Genomic DNA, 15,174 nt, shown 5'->3' with positions numbered 1-15,174 from the left:
TGCATGCGTCACGTGGTTACCAAATATGCATGGCGTCCTCGAGTGGAGACAATCTCAAGCAGGCCACTTTCACGTCGAAAGGAAATACATTCTGTGTCCGAGTATGAAAGAAAGTGACTGCACTGTGAAACTCATTTTAGTAGCTAGCTTAGCTTTGGTTGGGCATATCTGTGTGGAATTAACTTCGTGTGCCGACGGCAAATCAACATGTGGCGGTCGAAAGGGCGACGGCGTAGGAAAAGAGGAACATAGGGCCCCTTGAGCGAGCTATAGCAGTGGTGTCCAAGAGTGTGGGATGCAAGAACGACAAGCCAAGAAAATTGCTTACAGTATACATAGGTGAAAGTGAAGAATGATCATCGCAGTAAATTTTCCAATTTAAGCAATTGGAAAGAAGAAGCCTGGTAGAGCATCGCACCGGTATCGCGGAGGTCACGGGTTCGAATCCCGTTGAAGCCTTATTTTTTTTTTCAGGCTTCTTCTTTCCAATTGCTTAAATTGGAAAATTTACTGCGATGATCATTCTTCACTTTCATCTACAACCGCAGTTCATATATGGATTATTTCATATAAACGTCACATCATTTCACTCCTCACGGGAAGATATGAACTCAATTAAGTGGCCTCGCTCCCAATGTGTGGCTTCATAGCTCAGTTGGTAGAGCATCGCACCGGTATCGCGGAGGTCACGGGTTCGAATCCCGTTGAAGCCTGATTTTTTTCAGGCTTCTTCTTTCCAATTGCTTAAATTGGAAAATTTACTGCGATGATCATTCTTCACTTTCATCTACAACCGCAGTTCAAATATGAATTATTTCATATAAACGTCACATCAGTATACATAGGGTTTAGAATATACAGTGGTAAATTTCGTAAGGTTTTCTGTTTTTATTTTTATTTTTATTTATTTATTTATTTTTTTATCTGGCTGTCGTACATGTGATGGGCCAGAGTGTGCACAGAGTAATTTCCCAGAGTACGTCCATTGCAGCTAGTTCAACAGAACATTTCCTGTTGGGAGGTGAAGTGGAATAACGTTAACGAATATTGGTTCAATAACTCAGAGGAATTATCTCCAACATCAGTTTTTGCTGTATCAGTAGGAATGCCAGTATTTGACTCAGAAAGAGCTTTTAAGCCCATGTTATTCCCGTTTGAGTGGTTTGAGATATTGGAATACCGCACGGTATGTGCGGGGCGAGTGGGGAGGGGAAGGTTGATAAAGAGAGGGGGTGTTATTTTAGAATAACATCAGAGAAGCACAAATACAAACAAAGAGAAGAAAAATGGACTTGTTTAATAAACATTTCACAGCGGCTTAGGTAGGTGTTTTCTCAAAATAGTAGCACTGTGTCTATCATTCCTTATAGCTAACAGAAGTAATACATTCAGATATCGCTTACAAGTACAAACGTTTATGTGTAAATCGGTCTCGTATAAGATGATCATCAGCACGTGTATAGGATGGTCGGTGGGTTTGACAATTCATTTAAATGGGTGACTGGATCGACTCCGTTTCTAAATGGCTGCACAGAATACGTTTTTCATCAGTACATTACATTTTCTTTAAAGCACAGATTTCTTGTTTGGAGAAATAACTTGTCAGCAATTAGGATACTGCGCTAGACAAACACAAATTTCAGCGAGAGGGATTTCCTTGAATGAATTCATTCTTTAATACTGTAATGCACCATCTGATGGTGTAATCAGTACCAATCCACTTTCGTTCTCAGATGTCTTTTGTAAGCTATATATATAAATCTCCAAACGATTATTTCACGCACGGCGACCTCGCGATATGGAATTGAAAGATAAACTGCGGCGATGTTTTGGAAAAAGATATACCCAACGACAGTTCATTCTTGGCAAAAATAAAGTAATAACAATAACAATAATGACAATAATAATAATAATAATAATAATAATAATAATAATAGTAATAATGATAATAAGAATTATAATAATAATAATTATAATAATAATAATAATAATAATAATAATAATAATAAGGAGACATGATAACGTGGCTAGAGCAATCCATTGGGACCTGTCAGGAAAATGTGGGTTTGAACGAAAGGAGAGATGGTATGACCATGTTCCAGACAGTGTGCTTGAAAATGAGGATTACAAACTTCTATGGGACTTCAGTGTGCGAACAGACCATGAAATAGGGGCTAGGAGACCGGATTTGGTGATCATTGACAAGAGAGACAAGAGCTGTCAGATTATAGATGTGGCAATTCCAGAGGATAATTGGGTGAGAGAGAAGGAAGATGAAAAAGTTGAAAAGTATCAAGATCTAGCAAGAGAAGTTCGAAAAATGTGGGGTGTGAGGACAAAGGTTATTCCAGTGGTAGTGGGAGTATTGGGATCAATACCACTAAGATTGAAGGACAATCTGAGAGCCATTGAGGTGGGCATTCCTGTTGGACTGATCCAGAGATGTGCATTGTTGGGGTCGACAAGAATTCTTAGAAAGGTGCTGGAGATGTAGAAAGAAGAGAAAAAGCAAACAAACTATCTGTTGCCGTTACCCTACCTCCAAGGGTTGTCCAGCCAACGAGAAATAGATCGAACAAATATTTTAAGGAACATAGCCATTGCATGGTTCTGGTAAATCTTCTTGTTGAGGGCCGTCGTCACGACACCAAGCACCAGAACGAGTGGGGCAATATGGCGGACAACTTTCACTACTCAAAAATATATTTTGAGTTTCTCTTGAACTGTAGGACAGGTTCAGCATAATGTCGGTGGCAATATCTTTTGCCGCGGCGGATCTTCTCTTTGCGTTGGCGGAGTAGGTAGGTGATATAAAAGAAAGGGGGGGGGGGGGGGCAAGATAAGACAAATTCTGCATTGTGATTGGCTACCCGATGAGGACAATCTTGTCTGCTCAAAATTACCCAACGGTTCTCTTATTCATATAGTGTTCTTTATGCCATAAAGTAAACCGTAAAACTACAAGAAAACATTCGTGCGGGATCGCATGGGATTACTCGACAGTTCCGGGTCCCAATACCGGGAAATATTAAACAGGTAAGAGAACAGTCTGATTGGTTTATTTTAGTTAATTGCCCACTGACCTAATAAGTAAAGTAATAATCGTTTGCTTATACGTTCTCCACGTGCACATGCTGGAACCTGATTTGGGCTTTCCTTTACTTGACCAATTGTGACCCTTCACCATACGAGGAAGCCGGGAGGTGCAACAGCACTGGACTAACTGTTGTGTAGAATGAAAGCTTTTCGAAGAGACAGCTTAAGATCAGTGTTTTAAGATGGATTGAAAAATGTTTGGAGGAAGAGTTACTAAGACTGGAGGCAACAAACCTGCCATGCCTTAGTTAACAAAACACTTGGTAGTCATCATGCATAAGACATTCTCAAAGTGTACTCGCTTATTTTGAACTTGCCTTATGCAGACTATCATTTTAAAGTATTAATGTTCTGCTTGCTACTTTATTGTATAGTATTACCAACAAATAGCAAAGGTTCCCTTAATAGCAAAATTGACTTTCAGTGGAGCTTGAGCCAATATTGTTCTCATTATCTGGGTAGTGAGGGGACGCTTTCACCCTGCTTGTTCTTACAAATAATCTTAATGACGTCATTTTCTCGAATTCTCAACCAAGTCTTGGAACAAGGAAATTTAATGGCGGCCGTAAATTCTCGGAAATAAAGGTCCAAAAAACATGAGTTCTAATGTTCGTAATAGATTGAAATTTGCCAAGATGTCTAGGAAAGACCTATTGTGTACGAAAATGTAAAAAATTGGGTATCGATAATTTAATCATAATGGCACTTTAACTAGACTGCAGTTGCTACAATGATTCGATTCAGCGCCCGGGCGCTAAATTACTTTTGGTAGCTCAAGAGGGAGTATTTTTTTAAGAGGGGCGCTTATTAGTGGCAGGGTGTTAATTTCCTTTTGGACGTGTATACATCGGAATATGATACAACACTTTTGTATAAGAAGAAAAAAAAAACAATATATGTAGCCATAGGGGCTCTGATATGGCTAACTCTGTGAGCGGGCGGGCAGGATAAACCAAATCCTGCGCTGTGATTGGCTACCCGAGCGGGGAAGATGGAGCTATCCTGCCCGCTTGGGATAACGCGTTGTTTTCTGCAAGAAAAACATATTCCCCCTACGCCGAGGCAGGTTAATCAAAGTCCATATAATTGCTCTTTTATTGACCAAGCTTGTTCGGTCAAGATGGCTCCGTTGAGGTCCATAAACACGCAAAAAAGAACGAGACCAATATCCAGCCATCTTCACTTCACACTTGGTCAATAACCCATATCCTTGCATACGGCCGGCGCGCCTGAAATTTGAATTAATCAATCAGGATTCTGCAAGCGGAAAAAACTTTACTGTCCTGACGTCAAATGCATGTCGATTGAAGTCGGGGGTTTTTTCTCACTGAAGACGGCAATAAATATTCACGAAAATAATTGTTTGTCTCCAAATGCTATATCAGATTGTAAAGATGTAAAATATATGAAACATTTTATGCCTCCAACCTTTTAATTTGGCGCCAAAAGTGAGTCGCTCGGCCGCGCTCGGCAACCTGCTCTTCGATGGCTGTCGCCAGGTAGGATAATGGTTGTGTCATTTTGGAAATTTTGAACACAATATGCTGTTCCTCGTCAAGCTAAACCCAGAATTCTTAAGTTGAGTATTAGAAGAAGCCAAAGCAAATTAGAATTGTCTTTGTTTTTGTTAGCTGTAAAAACTATTATCGTGTCGTTTTGGAAGAACAGCTAAGTTTTGACTGCCTCTGGTACTGCGGGCGCAGCCACCGTATGCAAGGATTTATTTATTTATTTATTTATTTATTTAAAATTACGTTCAGATGAGAAAGCAGACATTTCAAAATTTATCACGCGATAGAAATCTCGAGCTCATAATCTAACCGTTTAATAGATCACAGTGGTAAGAACAAAAAAGTGTCATATGAGGTGGTAGCCAAGTGTGTCACTAATGTTCTTACCATATTAATTTTGACATCTTCTGTGATCTATTGAGGCAACATGGAATCTATTTGGTTTATTTTCTTAGTATAAATCTACTACCGTTCTATCACGAATGCCGTCCTCTGATTGGCTACGCGACTCACAATCCATTCTGTTGTAGATAGTGAACTGTAGCTCAACAGTGTGCGGTTGTTAACAAAATGACGAACGCTTTTTTGCGCTTTTGAAGTGTCTGCGAAGAGAATTCAGATGAAACTTTGAACGACTAGTAGATTTATATGACATTATGATATTAACATGAAAAGATGCTCCTTCTTTTCGCTTGATCGCGTACTCCCCTTACGATGAGTGTAACGACTTTGCATAATACATTTTGCATTGTAATGTATTTATATAGTTTGGAAAAACAGACACACAAAAAATAAAAATACAACAAACGCTAGTTCCACTAGATATTAAAACTAACGAAAAATTAAAGAGATTAAGCTTTTCCCTACGCCTTCTTAGTCCACCTTAAGACTTCCCACATTTATTACATAGTTCCAGAACTGGTGGCAGCCTACCAGCAATCTATATTAACCTGAGGATTATTTAAATCATCCTCTGTATTAATTGGGATCGACATACCCTCAGGTAAAGCCTTGACAGTCCACACTCCTTTAAGTAACCCGTCTTCCTTCATTCCGATGGCAATCCGCACCAGGTTTCGCCTATGAGTAGTCAAATTTTCGTTAATGAATATGCGGTTTGAAGAGGCCTTCGCCGCTGCGGATGCGCCCGGGAATCGAAGAACTGCAAGAAACTAACATTCTTTAGTTGAACTAGTTGCTTGTAGAGTTTCCTCTTAACCTTGTGGCCAGTAAATCTTGCTATGATAAGAGCCAGTAACCAGTGGCGGATCTAGGGAAGGGGCCCAGGGACCTGGCCCACACCCCTTATTTTGGTTAAAAAAAGAAAAATCCACAGAAGAAAGGAAAGCCGGCAGGGCAAGCAAAACTTAAACCACGCCCCCCCCCCCCCCCCCTCTTAGCTCAAGGTCCGGATCTGCCACTGTTTACGTTGCCGTTCAGGGCTTCTGCGACTTTCAAATCCACATCGTCGTCGTTGCGAACATTTTCAAGAATGCCCTCAATCTCGAGGGAATTCTTTCTTTTATACTGTTTGAGCGTGGCCATATTTTCGTAAACCTCGTTGATTTCTTCTTCCTGTTCTTTTACACTTCTTTCAAGCTGTTGCTAAGCTCTTTCGTCTGATTCTGAAGAGTTTTGAGGGAAGACGCCTTCCTTCGTAAGAAAACGTGACCTCGTAGGCCAGCCCGCGCATGCTCTCTCAGTCTTCTTCTCCTCTCAGTTTTGAAAGCGGATGATGACCGGCCAAGCAGGGCGGAAAAAGTTAAAAAAGGACATTCATTGCCTTGCATACGGCTGGCGCGCCGGAAATTTGAATTGACCAATCAGGATTCAGCAGGCGGGAAAAACTTTGCTGTCCTGACGTCAACGTAAGTTAACAGGAAAGGCATTGAAATCAGGCAACTTTCCTCACTGGAGATTAGTAACAATCTTTTATTAGGAAGCTCCATCACTAAAAGTGGTTTACATAGAGGTCCTAATACTAGATATATACTATATAATGATACAATTAAAATCTAAATTAGAGCTAAAACCGAAATAAATAAATATTTACAACATATTTTGCAATTTAATGCAATAGATTGCAAAATGGATAGATTGCATTAAATATTCACGAAAAGGGATTTACAATTCTCAAAACCATATCAGATTGCAAAAAGTGAAAAATATTTAACCGTTTTGTGTCTCCAAGCTTCTAATTTAGCGCCAAAAATGGGTCACCAGCGTCCGGCATGGGAACTCACATTTGTAGACGGACTGCAGACTGCAGACTACATTTAGGAACATTTAGGCCTGAATATAACAGCGCTCTGGTTAGCCTGAACATCGGTCAGGTTAGCCTGAATAGCACTCAGGTTAGCCTGTTTACGTTTAGCTATCGGTAATAGAAATGGGAATGCGATATTTTGTTTAAAAAAAAAAGTCTACAGTCTGCTGTCTGCAAATGTATTACATCGCTCGGATCGACACTCGTAGTTCGTCGAGTGTCGTCAGGTAGGAAAATGGATAGTTGCGCTATTTTGAACAAAATATACTGTTCCTCGTCAAAATAGACCCGGAATTCTCAAGTTAACTATTACAAGAGGCTAAAGCAACTTTAGCATCGTCTTTATTTTTTTTAGCTGCGAAGAAAAAGGCTAGTATCGTTCAATATCGTGTCGTTTCGGTGGGATAGCTCAGTTTTGACTGCCGCTCATACTGCGGGCGCAGCCGCCTGTACCAGAACCCTGCCGAACCCCAGTCCCCCTCGTGCCAGGACGCCGCCGATTTTAAAAGAGGGACAGACGAGCCTGGTGATGAATCGGACAAAGATGGCGGACGGAAGTACGGCCATCCACGACATGATAACGAAAAACCATTCACAGAGTCTCCTAAGCCAGAACACCCCTCTTTACCTTTGTACAGGTATGTATGTCAAGATGTATGTTAAATTATTTATCCACACGAAAAGGAAATTTCCCTCTAAAAGAGTTTGTTTCCCTAGAATCGAGCTGTTCATTTCCGAGAAATGTGTATTCATCGTTGATTGGTTCCCCATTACATCATGATTATTTCCCCAGAAGAAAAAGCTTAGGTAAGCAGTTAATGTTTACGCAGCAGATGTATCGAAATTGCTAGAGTACAGTTAGTGTTGAAGATGAAAAATGTCTTCCCCAGGACCGGGGAAGGGGAAAAAGAAGCGAAAAAATAAGGGACGAGGCGGTGCTGGCAGAGGACGTGGCAGAGGACAAGATTTGCCCACTCCTGGAAGACACGTCGATGATGACGAAGTTGAAGTTGAAAGCGAAGAGAAGCCTGCTACGGGAGCAAGGTCAGTTCCTGAGCCTTCAAGTTCTACAACAGCTGAATATGACGAACTGCCAGAGACAGGACGAGAGAGACCGAGAGACAACGAGACTACGACTAATGAGAAAGTACATGTAGGGGAAGACGGCAAGACGCCCTCTAGTTCTACAGCAGTCCTTCAGCTACAAGAGAAATCAAAAGGAAAACGACAAGTTCCTGGTGCGAGCAAGTTGTCTACGTCATCTCCTTCCTCTGGTACCAAGGTTAAGGGTAAGCTTTACTGAAATGAAGATGAATCTGTTCACAGTGGGTTTAAATTTGCAGTTCGTAGACTGATGAGCATATTTGCATTGTTCTGGCAGTAAGATATCATACATACCTCTTGAACCAAGTGAGGATTTCTTGGTCTGACATCATGGGCAGAAACTTGATTCCGATTACATGGGCTTTCAGTCTATTCTCAAACCAGGCTGGGCTGAAACTTTCAGCCCGGACTGAAGCTAGGCCTGGGCTGAAATCTTCTTCATGTAATTCCCAATTTCATTTCAAGAGGATTTGTTTCAGAAGCTGGGCTGATTAATCGCAGCTCAAAAGTTGTAAATAGTAATAAGTTAAACGCAGTGCCAAATTAAAAATGATGGTTATAGCAGACATATTGAGCCTAGCCCTTAGGTTGAGTTTTGTTAAACGCAACCCCCACTTAACCTGTTGTAATTTCAGCCAGGCCGATATTTGTCATGTAATCACCCCCTTAGGCATGGGTTCCATGTTTGGAGGTCAAAAACGTCTGTCTCACAGCTACTCATAACCTTCTACACAAAAGCTCTTTAGGGTTTTCATGCAGTCTTCCTCCCCAGTAAATGTCTGCTGAAACAGACAGCACGTTTTTTTCCCCTTGTTCAGAAAGATCAGCTGGAGATCACTCTGAAATTTACTTTAGAGCCAATTTGCACTGGGTAATGGTGTAATAAAAAACCAATCATAAAATGAACAGGCTCCTTTGGTACGATATACAGTAACTACTACCTGTACTGTTGCTTTTTGGAATTCTGAGGGCAAGGAGGCTCTTTGAACTAGAAATCCAAAGGCCTGGGGGTGCTTACGATAAGAATTCTGAGTGCTTGAGGGGGCTGCTAGAGGAGACAGACAAGAGTGTGAAAGCACAAACGAACTGACAACACTACTAACTACTGCGGAAAGCAAGAAACAAGACAAACATTGGTCAATCACATATATGTTCACGTTCATTAACAGAAGAAAAGCAATAAAATCTGGGTTGCACATTGGGCTCCAGAGGCCTTAAAGTTGATGGATTTCTTGTTAACCATGTGGCCATGGGCTGAGCGTGGTTCATGTTCTACCCGTGGTTTATTATTATTATTTTTTTTTTGTTGGTGACCAGACGCAAACTCCCTTGCAGCCAAATTTTGAGTCATGCAACATGTGATGTTTATTTGCCAAAAGCTGTTAAAACATTAATACACGGACAATTTTACGGATATTGTTTTCTTTGTTGTGGGTAAAATATATTTTCTTTTGGTTTTATCGAAGTGTTGGATTGAAAGGGAATATTAAATATGCTAAAAAAAAGGTATTACGTCAGCCATGGAATGCATTGAAGTTGCAGCTTTCACTTTCGCTATGTGACAAATAAGATTGTGTTTACTTTGCAAGTTTATTTCACCAGAAGTGACGGTCATTAATTTATGTGCAATTTTGCGAGTATTTCTTGTGGTTTTGGGCAAATGAAGGAAATTCTTTGGCTGTTTCATCGTAGTGAGTTCATATATTGGAAGGAAAATTAAATATTTGCAAGCCAAGCAAAGAACATGTCAGAACGTGCAAGGATTACGTCATTGGTAGGAAAATAACCACCATACTAAAGATAGCCGTGGATAACGCAATTCTTGAATTATGTGACTCGTGTGACTTCTTTGCTAGCCCTTTACTCAAGGGAAAAAACAATTAAATTTAATTGTGACTTTTAAGAAAGAAAGCTGCTGTTAATAGTGTTCGTATCTTCATGCCCATACATATCCTGAAGAAAGTTCCAGATTAAGATATTACGTCATCGGAGATTTTGCAACGGCTACGACTGATGGTGCAATAATACAATTTGTGTTGATCAAGTGACGTGGTGTCTACAGTAATCAATGAATCATGAAGGATTGCTTTGGAATGTGCAATGCATTGCGACTGTAGTGCTAAGAAAACAGTTAAATTTTAGAAGTGCAGTTATAAGATCTAACAGATCTTCTTGTTAGAAAATTGTTTGTGATGAATGCTGACCTGTCATGTTTGTTTACTATGCGGCAGTGAAAATATTTGTAATAGTAATTGGATGGAGTGGAGTACATTTCAGGGAGTAATTGCATGAGTAATATCAAAATCTGTCTGAACAAGTGAATATTTTGCATAATATTGAAGGTACATTAGGTAGAATTTGCCCACCCATGTTCTAAGTTCCATTGTAATTAACACACAAAACAATTTAAATTTTTATTCCTTCACTAGTTTAGTCTAGAACTAGTTGCAAAATTGCAGCTGAAGAGGAGGAAGTTTTACTTGCTGAACATTTAGTCACAAAGGTATCCGATTGTATTGGTTACATTTTCAAGCCCTGCATATAGACTGAGTTGGTAAGCTTCTGGAAAGATGTAAAAGCATAAAATTCCTTTCGTTAGAGGTTGTAGTGAGTCAAACTACATAGAGTTCCAGATGGTTGAAGTAAAAAACAGAAATCTAGAAAGGTGGGGGGTGTTAACAGTTTTGGAATTCGGAGGGCATCAGGGGGGGAGAGGGTAAGAGCATTTTTGAATTTCCGAAGGCAAGGAGGGGGGGTTAAAATGTTCATGCTGCCTGTGGTAGGGTATGGATATTTTCTGGAATCACCCATTGAACGGTAAATTATGCTTTTAGGTATAAGTATGTCTAAAATGTGCAGTCTTTCAAATCCAGTCCAAGTTCACCGATTTACAAAGTAACACTTGTATCCTTTTCTTCACAAAATACCAATAGTTTCACAAAGGGGGATTTAAACATAATATTTTAAGTGTCTCAGACACTCTCTGGAAGGCCATGCTATATAGTATTTTGGTGTCATCTAAAGTTTTAAGAAGACTTCCCGCAGGCCTAACCAAACAAATGTCTTGTACTAACAAGTCCATCTCTTTCTTCATGAAATACATTGTACTCTCTAACAGCTTCTTGCTGATAAGGATTTGAATCAATAAGTAATTTTAAAAAATAAATTTAATGTTCAAGCCCATCGAAAGACCATGCTTGTATCCGTTGAAGTCTCTTGCAAAATTTATCTGGGTGCAGAGTACCTTGCCTTGATTGGGATGTGTGCTGTGATTGGGCCACATGCATAGCCCGGTGTTTCAGCAGACATTCAAGGGTGAGGAAGACTGCACTTGTGTAATAGGTGTAACTACTCAAGCCAATGGATCAACTTTTTCATGCCTATCTGTAATTTTTCGTCTGCTACATCCTGACAAGTAACGATTGCTTGCAACAAATAAAACATATTTGGATGTTGTACAGTATCTCTCTAAGTTTCATTAACATAATTCCTTAAACACATATTCCTTAAGTTAAGGAAGGTAGTGTGAAAAAGAAAAGTTCTGACGTGTTTAAATATGGTTTAACTTGATATTTTACTGAGATTTTACAGGGAAGAATTATGTACATTGTACAAGAACATGCATATGACTACCATGTTTACTAAATAAACCATAAACAGGAATTGTACACTGAAATGCAACAGGATGTACACACTTTGAATCTATCAATCAATAATTTTTAATCCTCTGCAGAACCTCAAAATGTGGCAGCTACCAACACCACTGCTCCTACCGTGCCGTCCACTGTGACTACTGCTGCTACTACTTGTTCTGCAGCTGTTAAGACAGCTGGTGTCTCAAAAACCACTGCCGATGATAAACAAGATGTAGAAAAATTAACAACAAAGCCTGCTTCCAGCTTGACTACAAAAGGTAAATTTAATTGTTTGATTCTGAAGATTGACTGTCAACATATGTAAAAGTTGTAAAGTTGTATTTTTCACAGATAGCAGCTACAGTACCGGTCAAAGGGACTGCAGCATTACACACACGTAAAGCGCGTGTACTACATGCACATTACACGCACATTACACGCAGTGTCCTGGTAGTGTCCACACAGTGCCCACGCAGTGTCCACGCACCTTACACGCAAATGCATGAAAATGCGTGTCATTGCACGCATGTAATTTCACACAGTAGACGTGATATTGCGTGTAAAATTACACGCAATCGTTGAACTGGAACTCATTAAGTGCATGTAATGACAACAAAATATTAAAAATGCATGGAATGAAAACAAAACATTTACTGTGTAACATTTTCCATACTGGACTGCACTGCGATACGGTTTAGTCTTTCGCATTCTTACTTCTGGTCATCAAACGTTTCCAATAGAATAGACCAGTTTCCTTTAACCGGCTTACCGCTTTACAGTAAAAGTATTTTTTGCGTTGTACATGTAGTTTCAACAAGCGGCGCCAGCGACTGACAGGCGAGCTAGGATTCACTGAGATAACAGAACATAAACACATAATTTCGCTTTCAATTTTAAATTACAGCATTCAGTGTACTTTAAAACAAGTTGAAGACTCATTAAAACTATTTCGTACTCCGAAGTGTTCGAAGTTTACCAGTGTTCAAAAGTTTTTCCCTTCGTGTTTTTTCTTTTTGTGAGAAGCAACAAGGGCACCAGCAACTGACGAACTGAGGCTTGACGAACTGAGGCTTGACGAACTGAGGCTTGGCGGACATGAAATAACAGCAATACACATTATTTTGCTTGAGATTTTCAATTAATTTTTAAACATCGGTTATTTTCTTTAAGTTTAAAAAGCCTTTGAAGATTCGTACTCAGAAGCGAATGTTGTCTACGTGAAAGCATATTGTTTTGATCTGATCGAAATGAAATTTGATCTGTTTCTTGAACATTGTTGCCTAGCATGTGACCAAAATCTTCCCAAATCTACCATCTGTCAACGCAACTCAACCCAGAGATGAAAATCTGATGAATTGAAAATTAACAAGCGCTTAGACTTCGTTAAAAAAGTTTCGATTCTTCGCTGTTTAAGCAGCAGTTATCAAAGGAACAGAGGTTGAAATGACATTTCGTGCGTGGGTAAACATTACGTTGCGACGTACATCGTAAAAGAAAACTCATAGATCTTTAAGAATTAAGTTTAGATGTTAAGCAGAAGTGTGGACTGCTACAGACTAAAAAATAGTATTTGTTTGATAGGTGCTCGAGCTAGTCCACTAATTTAGCAAGGCTTGTCGGCTTTTAAAATAATGTACTTTTTGTTGTGAACATTGAGAGCCGCGGGTTTTGAATACAAGTTAGTAGTGGCTTTTTGTTATGCAAAATACATGTAACTGCGTGTATGAATAACAAAGGTTTCTTCCTCCGATTAAAATACACGCATTTGTGTAAAATTACACACAAATACGTGTAACTAACAGATCAGTAAATTTTACACGCACCATCCACGCACTGTCCATGCACTGTCCACGCACTGTCCACGCAGACTACATGCATTTTACGTGTGTGTAGGTGCTGCAATCCCTTTGACCAGTACTATAAAATGTACATTGTAGCCTTGGAAAGACAATCAGACAAAGGAATGAAACTATTTGTATACATGTGCACTTTGTTATTACCTGTAGCCATCATTAACACACAAAGCAAGAGTGCACCTTCCATGAAGCTTTGTTACTGTATATGCACCAAGTTTGTTATACACTGGCTCTGTACAGCATTAAGCCTGTAGTGTTTGTGTGCATCCCAAAGTGATGCTGCAGTTGAGGAGTGTTTCTGGGCTTTCTTGTGATGTTCTGACTGCATCAATGTGGTTGACGTAATTATGGTTGCAAGTCAGATTGATGTAAATTACTTCAAGACCATGGTACATTTAAAAGACATCACCAAATCTGATTAGCAGTTATGGAACTTGAAAGTAACTTTTCTCCAGTTATTTGTAATTAATTTGTTAATGTATAAAGTTCTTTCCTCTCCAATACATAGCTCATCAAACACAAGGAAACGGTGGACTACATCCCCCTAAAAGACCAGGCTATGGTACTGTAGGCCGCTCTATAAACTTGAGGGCAAACTTCTTCCCACTCAAGATTTCATCAGACCTATCAGATCTCTACCACTATGATGTGGAGATTAACCCAAACAAGTGTCCCCGATCAGTGAAAAGAGATGTTGTGAATCAAATTATAAGGAAGTACAAAGATACAACATTCCAAGGTCACCACCCTGCTTTTGATGGCAAGAAGAATTTATATAGCAGGATCAAACTTTCTCCAGTGAGTGTATATTTAGCTGAATAGTCTTACTGCTGTGTGAAACTCCTGAACTGTAAAGGGAGAGATCCCATGTGTATTACGGACTGAGACAACTCCTATTGTAACCAACTCCTATAAAGGGTTATCTTTCATAAAGTCAGGGTTCAGAGATGAAATTCAAAAACTCTGCTTGCCCTTTAGGCAAGCTGTAATTTCATCTTACTAGCCCAAATCCCTGAGGAGCTAGCCCAAAATTATTTTATTTTTAAGGATAATTAAATCAATTTAATATGCAAAAATAATGTTAATTAATAATGCTCTTTGAGTTTCCTTTTCAATTAAACCTTATATAGAGTAGAACATTTTGGAACACTCAATATATGGTATGGGAAAATATCCATACCCCCGCGGAGGGCTTTTTTTCCCAGTTTGACCCCCCCCCCCCCCCCCAGGATTTTCCATTCCACTGGGCTTCACGGTACACCCCCCTCAATCCTCTGGAATTTCCAGGATTTTTTTTTACTTGGGGCCCCTTACCCCTTGGAATTTCCATATCCATAAATGACAAGACTTAAGTCATTTATTTTAATCTCCTAGGTACTGCTATAAAAGACGCAAGGCGGCAGATTTTTTCACAAACAATTATAAACCTTAATTTGGTCACTTGATGTTCGCTATTTTATCATACATTATTTTTGGGAATATTTACTGGGACAAGATCAAAGCTGCTGGGTAATGAAAGATTAAGGCTCCAAGATTTAATTTTCCAAAAAACGACCATGGAAAATTCTAGATGTAAATTAATGCCATGTCATGTTAAAAATAAGTTTGAACAAGCAACTGACTTAGAAGCGCTTCACTCCCAAATGGCATAGTAGCTGACTTTTTTTTTCATTTAAAGAAGTTTGCATAAGAGACTCTAAGAAAGT

General features: G+C 39.5%; 1 protein-coding gene and 1 non-coding gene across 2 annotated transcripts in view; both read left to right on the top strand.

Moving 5' to 3' along the window:
* Nucleotides 1–640: 640 nt before the first annotated feature.
* Trnat-ggu (transfer RNA threonine (anticodon GGU)) lies at nt 641–713 on the top strand. Its single transcript has one exon. It is a non-coding gene; the product is annotated as a tRNA-Thr (tRNA).
* A 6,959-nt stretch (nt 714–7,672) lies between these two features.
* Nucleotides 7,673–15,174, top strand: part of LOC145495823 (protein argonaute-2-like) — a 27,465-nt gene continuing 19,963 nt past the window's right edge. Inside the window, exons 1-3 of the mRNA XM_081475409.1 lie at nt 7,673–8,162; nt 11,711–11,890; nt 13,977–14,266. Coding sequence (XP_081331535.1) covers nt 7,751–8,162; nt 11,711–11,890; nt 13,977–14,266 — 882 coding nt within the window. The 5' untranslated portion in view covers nt 7,673–7,750. The remainder of the gene's footprint in view (nt 8,163–11,710; nt 11,891–13,976; nt 14,267–15,174) is intronic.

The sequence above is a fragment of the Orbicella franksi genome, chromosome 8 (genome assembly GCF_964199315.1).
Source record: "Orbicella franksi chromosome 8, jaOrbFran1.1, whole genome shotgun sequence".
Taxonomy (NCBI): Eukaryota; Metazoa; Cnidaria; class Anthozoa; order Scleractinia; family Merulinidae; genus Orbicella; species Orbicella franksi.
This window is presented reverse-complemented; position numbering and strand designations above follow the sequence as displayed.